This window comes from Odontesthes bonariensis, chromosome 2 (genome assembly GCF_027942865.1).
Source record: "Odontesthes bonariensis isolate fOdoBon6 chromosome 2, fOdoBon6.hap1, whole genome shotgun sequence".
NCBI lineage: Eukaryota > Metazoa > Chordata > Actinopteri > Atheriniformes > Atherinopsidae > Odontesthes > Odontesthes bonariensis.
The window spans coordinates 13,078,175-13,093,914 of NC_134507.1; the positions used below are offsets into that span (position 1 = coordinate 13,078,175).

Here is a 15,740-nt window from a genome sequence, read left to right on the forward strand (position 1 = left end):
AAATTTGGTTTTTGGAAATTACTTTTTTCATTTTTCGTTTCTTACGTTCGAACATGACGGCAGGCAGACCGGAAGCGGAAGTAACGCCAAAATAAAATTAGCGTGCTAATTTAATATCAAACATATTTTCCGCTTTTTATACACCCATTGTAGGTAGTAGGCTGCATTTATTTTAGTTAAGTGAAACTACAACAGCTGGTTGTTTGGGAGAACGTGATAGCCTATATAAAATTATAATACGCTTAAAAAAAGTGACCACAGCCAAATATGACAAAAGATGAGGCTAGCCTTTCATTTCTAGCTGAACATTGCATCTACAAACCTTAAACAAAATAAACAACCGTCTTTTTTTTTTCTTAAAAGATGTTTTATATTGTTTTCATATAATTTTCTGATGGCAATTATAGAATGCGAGTGCGTGTGTTATATTGAAAGCGAGGCTGTCTATGAATATAGACAACAGTGAGGTTTTTTTTTTAATGTGTTTAATTTTTTCAATAAGCAGACATACAAAAGACAAGACTAGACAGAATAATAAAACGACGACAACAACAACAAGCTGGGAACAACAACAGAAAAATCAAAAACTCAAATGGAAGGATCAGTTTCAGATAGATGTGACAGGTACATTATACAGTATTAAATGAGCTAGAGATACAGCGGGAGCTGAAAAAGAATAGAGACACCCCCCCCCCACATGTCTTTATTAATATTTTGTTTACTTTGTTTACTCCACTTTGTCCGCACACCTGCAACATTTTGGCTTCAAAGGAGCAAAATGCAAGGTCACATTACAGGGTCTGACATGTTCACTCTTAACTGTAGGCTATGTCAGGGTGTATTTTACTGTAATCTCCAGCAATCCTGGCATGGGCCCACTGGGAAGGCCCAGAAGGAGAGAGACCGGGTCGAGATCGAGGTCCTTTTTCACAATCTTTTGCATTTCAAATAAGATATTACTCCAATAAATTTGTATTTTAACACAGGATCAGAAACAGTGAGTAAGATCACCAATTTCTGTCAGAGACTGTGGTCAGTAGCACTGGAACTCCACAAGGAACGGTGCTCTCCCCGGTGTTGTTCACCCTGTACACCACTGACTTCAACTACAACTCAGAGACCTGCCACATGCAAAAGTTCTCAGATGACACCGCCATTGTTGTATGCATTAAGGATGGGCAGGAGGGGGAGTACAGGGGACTGGTGGAGAACTTTGCCGGATGGTGCAGGTCAGGACCAACCAGCTGCAGCTGAACACCACCAAAACAAAGGAAATGGTGGTTGACTTCAGGCGAACCACCCCGCCCCTGGTGTCTGTCTCTATCGAGGGGGAGACAGTGGAGACAGTCTGCACATACAAGTACCTAGGGGTACATCTGGACAATAAACTGGACTGGTCTGCAAACTCTCACGCACTCTACAAGAAGGGTCAGAGCAGGCTCTACTTTCTGAGGAAGCTGAGATGTCTGCAACAGACTCCTGCTGATGTTCTACCAGTCTGTCATGGCCAGTGTGCTCTCCTATGCTGTGACATGCTGGAGGGGTAGCATTAGGAAGAGAGATGCTGGACGCCTTGACAGGTTGGTGAGGAAGGCTGGGTCTGTTGTAGGCACAGAACTGGAGGCTCTCACTACCACAGCTGAGAAGAGGACACTGAGCAGGCTCTTCTCTATAATGGACAACCACAGTCACCCTCTGTGTTTGCCAGCCAGAGAAGCCTGTTCAGCTACAGGTTCTGCGCGATCCCCTGCAGGACAGACAGGCTACGGAGGTCCTTTGTCCCCAGGGCAATCCAGCTATCCAACACCACACAGAAAGAGACTGCCATAGGTGATTGGACTGCATAACCCCCCCCCAATAATCAGGAACAACTTCTCTGCACTAGGACTCTGCGCTTTTTCACTAGGACAATAGACACATACTGTGTGTGTGTGTGTGTGTGTGTGAGAGAGATCTGCCTTTTTGCTGAATGTATGGAAGAGCTATATGGTTGATATATGTGTAATGATGTGTGTATTGCCTTGTGTATTTTCTATTGATGTATGTTTGCTACTGGACACCTTAATTTCCCTCTGGATTAATAAATGATACTCTACTCTCTACTCTATGTCCTACTTTGCCCGGACTTCCAGTGTAGCCTAACTCCTGGCCAATTCCCACCTTCTCCACTCTTACAGCATAAGATGCCATCACTCACTTACCATGTAATACGCTGAACTACCCTAACTTCCGAATCAGTGTATTGAATGAAGCACTGTAGCCTACACTATAAACAAATATGCTTTGCTCTTTGCTAATGGCAGTTGTGTATGTATACATGTCAGCGGACAAGCTTCACCCTTATTCCAGGGATTTATTATGTTTTGTCTTACAGCCTTGTATGATTCGGAATAAGAATATGTTGAGAAATGGATGAAACAAAGTGTCCCTGACATAAAATAACAGAGTTCCACTGATTTTTCTTATTCATGTTCAAGTTCATGTTGTTCCTTCATTTAGCTAATACTACTACTGCTTTGATTACCCACTGAAGCCTCTTCCTGTCTGCCTCAGTGCAGGTCCCAGCGGGCTCTCAATACAAGGTCTTCAGCAGTTTGGTGTCTAGATTGTTCAATCTGGACAATGTGGTGGTCCTCCTCACTGTTGGGCCCATGCCAGGATTGCTGGAGATTACAGTAAAATACACCCTGACATAGCCTACAGTTAAGAGTGAACATGTCAGACCCTGTAATGTGACCTTGCATTTTGCTCCTTTGAAGCCAAAATGTTGCAGGTGTGCGGACAAAGTGGAGTAAACAAAGTAAACAAAGTATTAATAAAGACATGTGGGGGGGGGGGGTCTCTCTTCTTTTTCAGCTCCCGCTGTATCTCTAGCTCACTTTATACTGTATAATGTACCTGTCACATCTATCTGAAACTGATCCTTCCATTTGGGTTTTTGATTTTTCTGTTGTTGTTCCCAGCTTGTTGTTGTTGTCGTCGTTTTATTATTCTTTCTAGTCTTGTCTTTTGTATGTCTGCTTATTGAAAAAATTAAACACATTTAAAAAAAAACAACTCACTGTTGTCTATATTCATAGACAGCCTCGCTTTCAATATAACACACGCACTCGCATTCTATAATTGCCATCAGAAAATTATATGAAAACAATATAAAACATCTTTTAAGAAAAAAAAAAGACGGTTTATTTTGTTTAAGGTTTGTAGATGCAATGTTCAGCTAGAAATGAAAGGCTAGCCTCATCTTTTGTCATATTTGCCTGTGATCACTTTTTTTAAGCGTATTATAATTTTATATAGGCTATCACGTTCTCCCAAACAACCAGCTGTTGTAGTTTCACTTAACTAAAATAAATGCAGCCTACTACCTGCAATGGGTGTATAAAAAGCGGAAAATATGTTTGATATTAAATTAGCACGCTAATTTTATTTTGGCGTTACATCCGCTTCCGGTCTGCCTGCCGTCATGTTCGAACGTAAGAAACGAAAAATGAAAAAAGTAATTTCCAAAAACCAAATTTGGGTCGTTATTTGATTTTGTTTTTTTCGTTTTTCGTTTTTTTATGAAATCAACAAAATCCGTTTTTTTTTTGCCGTTTTTTCGTTTTTGGTTTAAAACGAAAAAAGGAAAAAGGACAGCTACTTCCGTTTTTCGTTTTTTCGTTTTGACAGAAAAACGGATTATACTTTAGTACCCGGACCCCGACAGACCACACTTGCATAAGCATGTATTTGGTGAGCTGCTCGACCTGGACAAAACGGCATGATGTCAGAGCTCACACACAGACAGAAAAACAAAGTCCCACCTACATGGAATTTAGAGTTTTCCACTTCACTTGACTGTCTTTTTTACAGCGTGCACTGGAAGAAAAACTTTGCTGACATAAATGCAACTTCTAAACTCCTTTTTAAAGCCATGTTTGAAGCCGAGACCCTCTAGATACCAGTTCTGTAATGGTAACCTAAAAGGCTTATGTCGAATCTGCTGTAAAGAAGGCTAATATTACACCCTCTCATTTTAAACCTTTCAAGCGAATCCCATTTTATCAACAGATTGTATTTTACGATAGAAAAACATATCTAAGTGGTCTCTTTTTTTCTTTCTTGTGTTCTTAATGATGCCCGTGTTCATTCTCTGGTCAGCAATTAAAGTGACACTCAAGGCAAATTTTAGTGCTCAGCCAGTGTGGATGTTTTTCTTCAAAACGCTCCTTTTTAAGCACACCAGATTTGACATGGCTTCCCCTTGTGCTTGTGGGTGAGCAGCTCTGTGGGAACTTGGCTGTGATGTTTGAAAAGAGAAGGGTCGGGTTGATGCTTTTGTCATTGGGGTTATTGAGTGAGAACCTCCCATCACAGATGTCAAGTTGAAATGGACCCATGACACCCCAGAGGGCTCAACGGTTATCGTGTGCCCGCCCCCATTACACCTGCTCAGTGCACTGATATGGCCCGAGTTCATCTACCTCGTATTTTCCTCAGCACTGATGTCGGTGGATTTTATGTTGTGGACCTAATTATAAAGCCTTATTATAATATTTGAGGTTGTTATACCAACACTATGTCGACAGCTGACTTTACAGCAATATTTGCAGTATCTCTCACTTGGAACCTGTGGTACTTGGCACACAACCCAATGTTTTTTTTTTGGGGGGGGGGGGTTTTCAGCTTCCTCTGAAACTGCCTGTGCTGTCTGCGGTAATCCCTGATCGTGAATCCCTAACTCCCTGAGTGAACTGGTTGTAGACTCGGCCACAGATCCAAGGTTACAAAATTTCCTGAGGCGTACCCAGCCCCACCTGCATTGCTTCTAAATCTAATCTGTTATAGAAGAAAACCGAAGCACCTGCTTGCATGCCTCATCTCCGGTGTCATATGGTGAAGTGAGTTCTGTCATGTACAAGGCAAAGTCATAAGACATTGCTGGACTTGTGATGCACTGTCTTCCTTTTTTACAAGCCTTACCTAAGCTGCTGATTGTGTTTTATTGTGCCTTAGGCCTATCGGTGCGATAAATGATTCCTGCATTTAACAATGCGCTAATCCAAATGCTTCTTAGGAAAACATCAGACACTGTTTCATGTTACTCTTGTAGCAAGGCGAAGTGTGCTGATACCAACCAGCCCTTTTCATCCATCAAATGCAGTGGTGCTTTAAGGTTATTTTCTGTATTTTTGCATAATTATTACGCAATTCCTGTTTGTAGATTAAAAAAAATGTTTTAAAAAGAACCCAGTGAAAGATAAACCGAATTGGTCTTTATTTAAAAGAGAGCAATGATCCGGTGTATCAAACCTGTGAATTTCAGTAGAATAACAATCGGGTCAGTGGTCACAAGGCTTACGACTGGAATTCTTGCAGCAATTGCGTTAATAATACTCCCATTGACACTTTCAATACGTCATATAGCTTCATTTAATTATTGCTTATTCCAAATATTATGTTATTTACATTAAGTTATTCAAAAAATACTGTTAACCTTAATAGAGTAGTATCATAGTAGGATCCGTCCGTCCATATCCTAATCAGATGCCCGAACCACGTCAGCTGACTCCTTTCTTTATGCAGGAGTAGCGGCTCTACTCCAAGCTCCTCAGCCCACCTCCAAGGCTGAGCCCAGAAACACTCGGAAAGAAACTCATTTCTTCTGCTTGTATCCACGATCTCGTTCTTTCGGTTACCACCCAAATCTCATTACTAAAGGCGAAGGCTTCAACGTAGATTAACCAGTAAATCAAAAGCATTGCCTTTTGGCTCAGCTCTCTCTTACCTAGAACAGACCAGTTTGATGCCCTCATTACAGCTGACAAAAATTATTTCTGTATATCTCTTGCTCCATCCTGCCATCACTCATGAACAAGATCCCAAGATACTTCAGGCCAGAACACACTGGTGTTGAACAGCGCAGGTCAAAACAGATGCTCCTGTTATTTTCTGGTATAACCAGCAATGACTGGCCACACAACAGAGCTCTGTGATGCGCCGCCTGGCTTCACTTCTCGACACTTTTTCTTTTTAAGCATCGCTGCTCCTGAAAAAAACCCCTCAAATTTCAATTACACCTGCTCCATGCAAGTAGTGGCTCCTGTCTCATAGCAGCTTTTCCTTTCTTTTTCCTAATGTTTTCTTCCCCTCTTTCACTGCAGCGTGAAACATGTTAGTAAAATGGAAGAAGAGAGAAATTGATTGAGGTTGAGAAATAACCAGAGGTGTACAACACTCGGCTCGCCATTAAATCCTGTTGGAAATATCGCTCTTCGGGTAAATCACCAAGGTGGTGAAAAAGACTCACTGATGATGGGGGATAACCTTGAGATACTGAAACCCCTGGACATTGTGGGGGCTGTCTTGGCTGACATGCCTCTCCTTTGTTGCATTGAGGTCTGTGACAGCCCCTTTGGAGTTGCAGATGGGGATGATTGTCCTCATTTTTTAAAAAGGGGATCTGGAGAAAGGTTTCCATCTCTCAGGATTCCATCTCACTGCTCGGCTTGCCTGGGAAAGTTTACTCAATGGTGTTTGAAACGAGGCTCGACTGATGGGGAACCTGATTCAGGAGGAGCAATGTGGATTTCGTCCTGGCCATGGAACCGTGGGCAGCGTTTTTTTTGTTTTTTTTGGGGTAAAAATACTGTATTGCAGTATAGGAACCTTATCCCATCTGTTGTTTGCAGTCCAAGAAAAATGTCCCTATCGGGACAATAAAGTGTATCGTATTGTATCAGTAAAACATGATGCCGCGTTTTGATGCTGCGGGGCAGGAACGGCTAGCCATCATTAACGGAACAATACATTCCGAATTACACTGGCAAATTCTAAAGGAACATTTAAAGACATGTGAACAAAAAAAAAAAAGAAGAACTTTCTGGTGATGGCAATGTCGAAATTAGAATGAATCTACTGGATATGTTGTAGAATAACCTAAATCCAAGAGTTAAAGGGAGGAATTGCTGCCAGAATCCCAGGGCTGAAACCACTTTGAACAAAAGAATTTCCTGAAATTCCTCCAAGTAGATATGTTGGCTTGATCAACAGTTACCTGAAATATTTAGTCACAGATGATGCTACAAAAGAAGGTTGGGCCAAATTCTGAAAAAAAAAAAATAATAAAAAAAAAAAAAAAATTCACATTCTTTTTTTACCACCCATTGCCATGTAATGGTACAGAATTTTCCTCAAATAATGACAATGTGCTGTATAATACTTTTAGCTCATGAGCTTAATTTGATTTCCTTTATCTGTTGTTATGAACTGCAGAAATCTAATGATGTTTTTTATTTTCATGTAAATTCTAGTCTTCTCAACATTTTATGTACCCCTGTGTGAGAATGGTTAAACAGGAGTACTGTAGTGAAAGGAGCAAGAAGAAGAAGAAGGAGCAGATGAAAGCTTGGGGGAAAAAGCATAGCAGTCGCGTTTGCTTCTTCAATCTTTAATGAAGAGTTAGATTGAGGCTCCATTTTGATACAAATTCAGGAGGCCATTGAGGTTCACTGACTGTGTTTCAGAATGGGGCCAATTCTCAAGTCGACACACGGCTGGGCCAGTCTTGGCCTTGTTTATTAAATATATAGAAGAGCTTGCCTGGCACATCAACATGAATTAGAAATGGGCTAGGAGCAATGATTACAGGTCTATTTTTTGCTGGTTTTGTACAGCATCTTTAAGATAACACATTTAATCTTATGTGGCAGGATTTCAGGGGAAGAATTGCGAACTTGACATTGATGCCTGCGCCCTGCCCGACAGTACATGTCCAGCGAATACTCAGTGTTTGGATCTCCCCGAGGGGCTTGAATACACCTGTTGTGTACCCTGTCCTCAAAACCTTCAAGTGGGTAGAAATGTGTGTTTTGTCCTTTTATATTCTACTGTAGTACTGTATATTCTTTATGTACTTCCAGGTTTTTGCACCAGGGAATCAATATGGCAAAACAATTATAGATCTATTTTTGTAATTTCCTTACATGTTTCATTTGGAGGCATTTCCATTCATACATTATTTTTGTGGATACTCACTAAAACAATCAACAAACAATTTTTATTTTTTTTTATTTTTAAAGGCTTGTCAGGCCATTTAGGATTTTGACTGATTATGATTTACTTTCTAAGGACTATCTAACTCAACAAAAATAGATTTTTTTTGTTGTTGTCATTGAAAATTAAAGCAACACTAGGGATGTGTGTGAATCTTAAAACAATGTGCTTTTGACTTGTGAGGTGAAAAAAGGAAAAACAGAATTTTTGAGATTGTTTGTCAGGATTTTTGCATTTGGCATGCATTATGGAACTGAAAAGCCTCCTGCCACTTGACGCAGAAGAGCACTACAGAACATTTGGAGTGTCTGTAGTTTTGAATGTGCATGTTGTTTTATGAATTGCTGAACTGACCTCCTGCATTTAAAAAAACAAAACAAACCCGAACAGAAAATCTACTTCAAGTTTAAGATGTATACAGTTGCTCACTGTGGAGCGAGGCTTATATCGGCTCCAGCACAGAAAAGTCATGATGTTGGTATTAAACGCTGTCCCGCAAGCCAGCTCTTTCTTTTCCCCTTTGTTTCCCCCCTCTATAAATGAACCAGCTATCAGCCGTATCTGTTTTGTTACAAAGAGCTCTTGGGAGCTTTTGCTCTCAATGACCATTGATCTTGTCTTGTAAGACATGATGTAGATGCTACATGGAATATAAAGCATGAATCAGTATTCATCAGTGTGTCATGTGGCTGTGATGAAGCTCATTTTGAGGCAGCCAGCAGAAAGAAATGATTAGGCATTACACTGTGAGAAATACTTATATTTCTGACCAGAATGTGTTCAGTCCAATTTGAAACATTGCCATGCAAAGTGGAGCTTTTCCCATTAGCATCTCTGATTCTGTGAAACATGTCTCTGCCTACTTTACTTCTTATTTACTTTTTTTCCTTTTTCAGAAGCTGTGTGCCAATGGAGGGCATTGTGTGTTGAAAGATGCCAGTAGCTTCACCTGCATCTGTGCCAATGGTTGGTCTGGTCAGAACTGTCTTATAAATATCAACGATTGTATTCGACATTGGTGTCAAAATGGAGCCACTTGTGTGGATAAGATTGATGGTTACAGGTCAGTGTTTAAGTCTTGATTGTCTTTAGGCTATTCTGGCACCAGAATGTCAATGATTGTAAAAGCTGTGACATTTACCGCTCCCCCTTTAGGGTTGAAAGAATTCTTCTTACTCTCTGCGCTATTAAGAAATTCTCTTCAATCTGTCGGCAGCTGCCTTTGTCCCAGTGGATACACCGGGGTCCACTGCGAGGAGGACATTGATTACTGTGTCGGCCATCGCTGCTCGGAACATGGCATTTGCCTGGACCGGCAGCATAACTTCACCTGCCGCTGCATGCTTGGATTTGAGGGGCCGCTCTGTGAAGTGGAAGCAAATGAGTGCAACAGCTTCCCCTGCTCAAGTGGTGCCACCTGTGTGGACCTAATCAGTGATTATCGGTGCCACTGTCCCCCGGGGTTTGAGGGTATGAGACCATCTGATATGAATCCGAGCCCATTTTACAGCCATTAGTACAGCCAGCCGCTGGAGTGTCAGGTTTTAGGGGAGGCTTTGTTGTTCAAATCTAAAGCTGATGAAGCTGAAATATGCAGCGTTTGAGAAGGTTCAACGTAATGGGGAATATATAAACTGTGACACAAATATCCAGACATGTGGAATAGAATTATAGACGAAAAGCAGATCAAAATTTCCTGATTGCATTGGAAATGTGATGCGTGTGTTTATTTTTCATTGCATTGCCATGGCATATTACCATAGAAATGAAAAGTTATAGTTGGTTACTCGCGCTTATTTAAAAAAACTCTATTACGCCTACGCTATTACTTACACATCAACCAGAAGTCAGAAGTATTCCATAGTTAATCTTGTACATGAGTGATGTGAATATCTAAACTGATGAGTACAGAATCTGTCTTCTAAAATATATTTAGGTACAGTCAGCAGCTACCCTAATTATGTGACTTTCTTATAGTACTTGATTAATAGATCCCTTGCCGATGTGGGGTCACAATGGCAAAAGTACAACTAGCTTTTGGTGTAGCCAGCAGGGAAGATGGAAGAGCAGTGCCCTCTGTCTCACAGTGAGCTAAGAGGTCTGAAATATAGCCAGAGGCCAGAGCTGGTAGAGCTTTAAATTTTGTCAGTAAAATCCTTAATCAATTCCATATCCTAACTCTTCCCCTGAGGATACTAAAACTGAGCGCGCCCCATTTATGTATACCACATTGTTGTACAACCACATTTTGAGTATGTAGGATCAGAAGTGATTAGCTGCCTCATGTTGTTCAGGGCATTGGCAGAATTTTTTTCATAGCATATATTCTGAATGTTGTGGCTACAAAAGCCCCTCAGTAATTATTCATTTTCCACAGGGCCAGCAACACCCTTTTCAGAAGCGTGTTTAAGCTGTATTTCCTGTAGCATTAAATGGAGTGTATTTGTTTCTCTCCCTTTATCCTGCAGGAAAGACCTGCTCTCAGGATGTAAATGATTGTTGGTCGCAGCCTTGTCTAAATGGAGGCTCGTGTATGGATCTGATAAATGACTACATTTGTCACTGTCCTCTTGGTAAGTAGCATCTACTTGTGTATTATTGAGCATGTTTACAAAAATATCATGCTATTAATTTTCCGCGCCCTGCGTCTCGGGAATACATGAAACGTTTATGTCTCACACAACTTGTTTGTTTTCTTTGATGATTTTTCACTTTATGTTCAAAATGCACTTCCAAAGATAGCAGAGAAAGAAATGATCATTTGCAAAAGTCTATACACGGTTAGAATGCGGGCTCTTAAATAGGATCTACATTAAGAAGAAAGAAGCGGTACATTTTTATTATGGATTACCGTTAGAAAAAACAGAACTCTTTTAGAATGAAGGTTGAAATGAATGTCATTAGTTGTGTAAATAAAAATGGGGAAAAGCTGTTTTCTATCATGTTACGCAAGAAGAAATTCAAACTTGGCTTCGCTTCTGTGATTCCACTTAGAATTTGTTTTCACCTTGTCCTTTGATCAAGTGACAACCTGTTATACAAATGTGTACATATTTGACATTTGTTTATTGCACACATTCCAGACAGGATCCATAATCAGACCATAATAGAAGAAGGTGTAACATTCTTTTGTGTGCAGTTGATTTTACTATGCCCCCTAGTAATAAAATACTTAATCACCACTTGATTGCAAAAGTCAGGCTGTAGCAGCCAAACCACTTGGCATTACAAGTCCAATGTCACATTCAAATGTAAACAGCCGCAATCCACAGCACACGGTTCACAGACAAATATTTAAGAAATTAAACCCACAAACCATAGCATTAAAATACACTCTGGCATTGATCAGTTGGTTAGATTTAGTGAATGGTTTTCTTAATATATCTGAGAAACGGGGATGAACTGCAGAGAACTTTAACAAGCTATGTCGGTTGCATTGTTTTAAAGTCTACCCACGTATGTTCAGCTGTGTAGATTTGAGTAAGGCTGAGCGGCGTGCCACGCCCGGCACATGGTGTGGTTTTACGACATTATGGACGCATAAAATGAACCACAGTAAATAATCTGCTCTGAGTGTTTTCTGCCTTTTGCTCAAATTAGATTTGGGCAGAAACAGAACACCAACGTGTGAGCAAAGCTTCCATTACTGTTTTGATTTCACTGACAGATTTATATACAGGTGTTTTTGATCCGCTGCATCCTTTCAGAAATCCAATTAGACGAATGGTCTGCCAAGTTCACCTGCAAATCTCTACTAAAAGATCCCTGTTTTTCAGTGCTGTGTTCAGACTCTTCCCGCTGCTGCCTCCTGTTTACTTTCATTCCTTTCTTTTGTTTTGCCTGTTTAAATTTTCATGTCTGAAACTACACCAGGAATAGACTACAAAGCTCCCAGGGTTTAATTCAGCCAAGGTCACACAATCCTCTTAGTTCGTTGTTTTTATGACAGAGAAACAAAAGTTGGATCTGCATTCAAACACATACTGATTGGCGGTTGGGCTTGTTAGTAGATGGAAACCATGATTTTTGGGGAATCCACCAGTGGTGTAACGGTTTGAGTATCATGACTGAAGGATGTAGGATTGCTGTGGTGCCATTTACTGTGACTAAATTTTGCGGCCAGACTTACAATGCTTTCTTATAACTACAAATTCAGATATTTAGTAAATAGTGCATAGTAAAATGTTGTAGTATATTATTATCCGTCTTTGTGTAACAATTTTTCGGATTAAATTTAGCAACGATGGGAGCAAATAGAGATATGGCTGAATGTTAGCTTTGATGTTAGCTGTAATGTTATATCCTCATTTGTAAGTCGCTTTGGATAAAAGCGTCAGCCAAATGCATAAACATCTAAACATATTTCTCAATGAATTTATCATATTCTATATGTCAGGGAGAAACTAACATACCAAGTTAACTATGGCTTTCATAGAATATAATCTCAACTGAAAACAAGTCACTACTTTCTTGACCTAACTACAACAGTTAGGTTACAATAACTTTCTCTCTCTTGCTTAAACATCCACATTGAACAAAGACTAAGAACAGGGCTTGTTTGCTGTAGGCAATTAACCACTCTAGGTAATTCCTTGTTTTACAATTAGCCCTCAGGACTTTGCTATTGTATATTGAACAAGATTTTATGTGTCTTAAGAATTTAGAAAAATATCCCATTGAACAACAGTGAATTTTCCTTTTCCGTGACGATTCCTTTGCAGTCCAATTGGTCTAAACCACCAGTAGCTGTCTGATAGAAAAGGGGGGAGTCCCATTTTGAGACGGTGACACTGTAAATGTGACATTCCTTCATGCAACATTAACCTCGGAGTGAATTGCATGCACAATTGGTTATTAAACACTTCTGAATCACCCTGTTGGAGGCAATAGCTGTCCATTTACTTGTCAAGGCAATGCATAATATAATGGGAAAAGGGTAGTTGGAAGGTCATCAAACATCTAGGTAGATGTGGTGAAAGTAAGCGGCTCTTGACTTGGTTTACAATTTAATAAAAGGGAAGTCTATCTACAGCTACATATACCACGTAATCTAATCTAAATGTTTTTCTGTGTAAGGAATTTAATCTGATGAGATACTTGAATGCATGTGATGTCCGTTGCCAGTCCGTAAGACCTACTTCACAGATATGGACAGCATGTAGATATAGGGGCTTTCTTCCTGTTTAGAGGCAATCTAATTTTCTTAGCTCAGCATGTTAAACTAATCTAGAGAAAGGTTGCCATTTTAGCTCAAATGCTATGCTTCCCTTCAGTGCGACTTTATGAACTTTGCTCTCCAAATTTACAAATGCATATTTCTAACACCAACAATGGGGCTAGCTGACCAATACAAAAGTGTGATGGCTGTAGGGAAACCTCATCGAGTAAATGATGGAACACAAATGCTGCGTCTAAAACTCAACAAGCTAAGATTGAGAGGGAGTTTTACAAAAATAAAGCCAATGAAGAGAAGATGTTTTTTTAGCTAAGCTAACAAGAAAGCTAATGATCCGAATTAATGTACTGTGCTAGCAGATTTACATTTTTAGACCGTTGTGTCTATAAAACTAGATGCATTATAAATGGAGAGGCCTGCTGCTTAGAACCCCCCCACCCTCTCTTCTGCCAGAAAAAGAAAATATCAACTATTGTGGATGTTTAAACATGTACACTGCTCTCCAGCTGGTTGTCTGCTAGCTGAACCCAAACGAAGGAAGGGAAACATTAACTCACAGAGTAATCATTCAGTATCACTGCAGAAATGACAAACTTTGAACTCCAAAACAAACTTGACATAAGAATATTTTTTTATTTAGGAAATACTTTGGTGTGGAATTACTCATAAATAATTCAGGAATTAATTTGATGTTTTGCTACCTGCTCAACCATGTGCAGCACTCTCGCCTTTGGGACTCTGGGAGTATTACAGCTGTAGTTAACCACATGGAGCTTTTAAGCATTTACTACTGAAACGGGCTGGAAGCAACAAACAAAATTTGAGCTCCAGTTAATTTGTATCAGACTTGGAAACCATTGATTATCGGTGGGTCCCATTAACACCCACTTTGTGCGACGTTGCTTGTCACTCCTACCGCTCCCTCCCCTCACCCCATTTTTAATTCCCTCCATCCTGTCCACAAGCAAAGCTCCTGTAGCGAACTGGATGGTATAAAGCCATGGCTCCATCCAAGCCACTTTCTTTGTGTCCCCTTTACAAATCCAGAGCTTTGCATTAACACCAGGGGTCACAATTGTCGAACAGACATTAAATCTTGCACACAAAATGATATTTATATAAGAAAAATGTGCGGCGAGAATCTTTAAACCTTACTTCAGATGGCATGTTCATTTCCTGTATATCACTCCACCCTGCACTCCCAACACTGCTTCCCTGTCTACACTTCGCTCCATCTGTCGAATACAGGCAAGAAGCCTGAAAAAATGTTAACCAGAAATTCAGCATCCTCTCCGCATCTTTCTGTTGAGTGACACTGAATGAGAGTGTTCTGCTTGATTAATTTTGTTTTTACTTGCTTTTATATTGCTTTCGTATGATTGATTTGGGGACAGTCTTCATACGTTATTGGATAACGAGTGGAAATCAAGCTCATACAAATGTGTACGGTTTCCCAATGATGGTGATTTATTAAATTGGAACGTTTGCACGCCGGGCTTTCTTTTCTAGAGAACAAGCATGCATAAGCATTTTTTTATTTTTTTTTATTTTCACACACACACACATTATTGGTCACGGCCCTACACTCATTAGACAGTGAATTTGACAAAAAATGTCCAGGATTACAACTGCTGACGTGCTGACAGCAAGCTGAGCGGAGTTAATATAAAATGTCAAATACTGGTCTTCATGAGTTTGATCCTTACTCCATAATGAGTAAAGATTAAATGGTGTGTTGTCAGTCAAAAAGAAACAAAACAAAGCAGTCTATTTGAGTTAGATTAATAATCAATCATGCCATCTGTCTGTGCTTTATTTATAACCATAGATATTGATGTTGGGATCTATCAGTGACATGCAGACGTGCATCTTGTGTGTTAGATAAATGTGATATAGATCAGCCTGCTATGGCAGGCTACTGCCAATGATTCACTCAATCAGCATACCGCATAGCAGGTGGATTGTAATGGCAAGAATCAATACCTTGTTAATCTTCTGAGAAAAATACAGCCATTTGGCCATAAACATGTGTTGCACTCTGTGTCGCCATTGCATTATTAAATCAGTCCTCTTGGCTTGATTCTCATCTATTTTTATGTTGTTTCAGGATTCACAGGGAAAGATTGCGCTCTGGATATTGACCTTTGCTCCTTTGGACTGTGCAGTGAACATACTTTAATATGCACTGAGACCGAGGATGGACAGAACGTCTCTTGCACTTGTGAAAGAGGTGAGCAGGAACTTTACCAGGGGTAAATGGAATCGTGCTGAAAATAAGTGGGATTCTCATGTTTTCTGACTTGATAAATGCTCTGAAGTTTGTCACGAGTATCCAGGCTTCATGACTGTAGATGCTGTGTGTGTCAGTAATATGCACGAAAAAAAATCAAGCAGTTCATTCCTGGATGCAGTCATGGAAGTGGAACTAAAAACATTTTGCTTGCCACACCAAGCATAATTCAGTCTCCTCTGCTCCACAGCAGCTCTTGCATCCCTTTTCAAACAAATAGCTATTGCACAGAAGTTC

General features: G+C 40.1%; 1 protein-coding gene across 1 annotated transcript in view; it reads left to right on the top strand.

Moving 5' to 3' along the window:
* eys (eyes shut homolog) overlaps window positions 1–15,740 on the top strand; it is a 178,648-nt gene that overhangs the window by 21,969 nt on the left and 140,939 nt on the right. Inside the window, exons 8-12 of the mRNA XM_075477841.1 lie at window positions 7,695–7,834; window positions 8,934–9,100; window positions 9,254–9,507; window positions 10,506–10,610; window positions 15,321–15,443. Coding sequence (XP_075333956.1) covers window positions 7,695–7,834; window positions 8,934–9,100; window positions 9,254–9,507; window positions 10,506–10,610; window positions 15,321–15,443 — 789 coding nt within the window. The remainder of the gene's footprint in view (window positions 1–7,694; window positions 7,835–8,933; window positions 9,101–9,253; window positions 9,508–10,505; window positions 10,611–15,320; window positions 15,444–15,740) is intronic.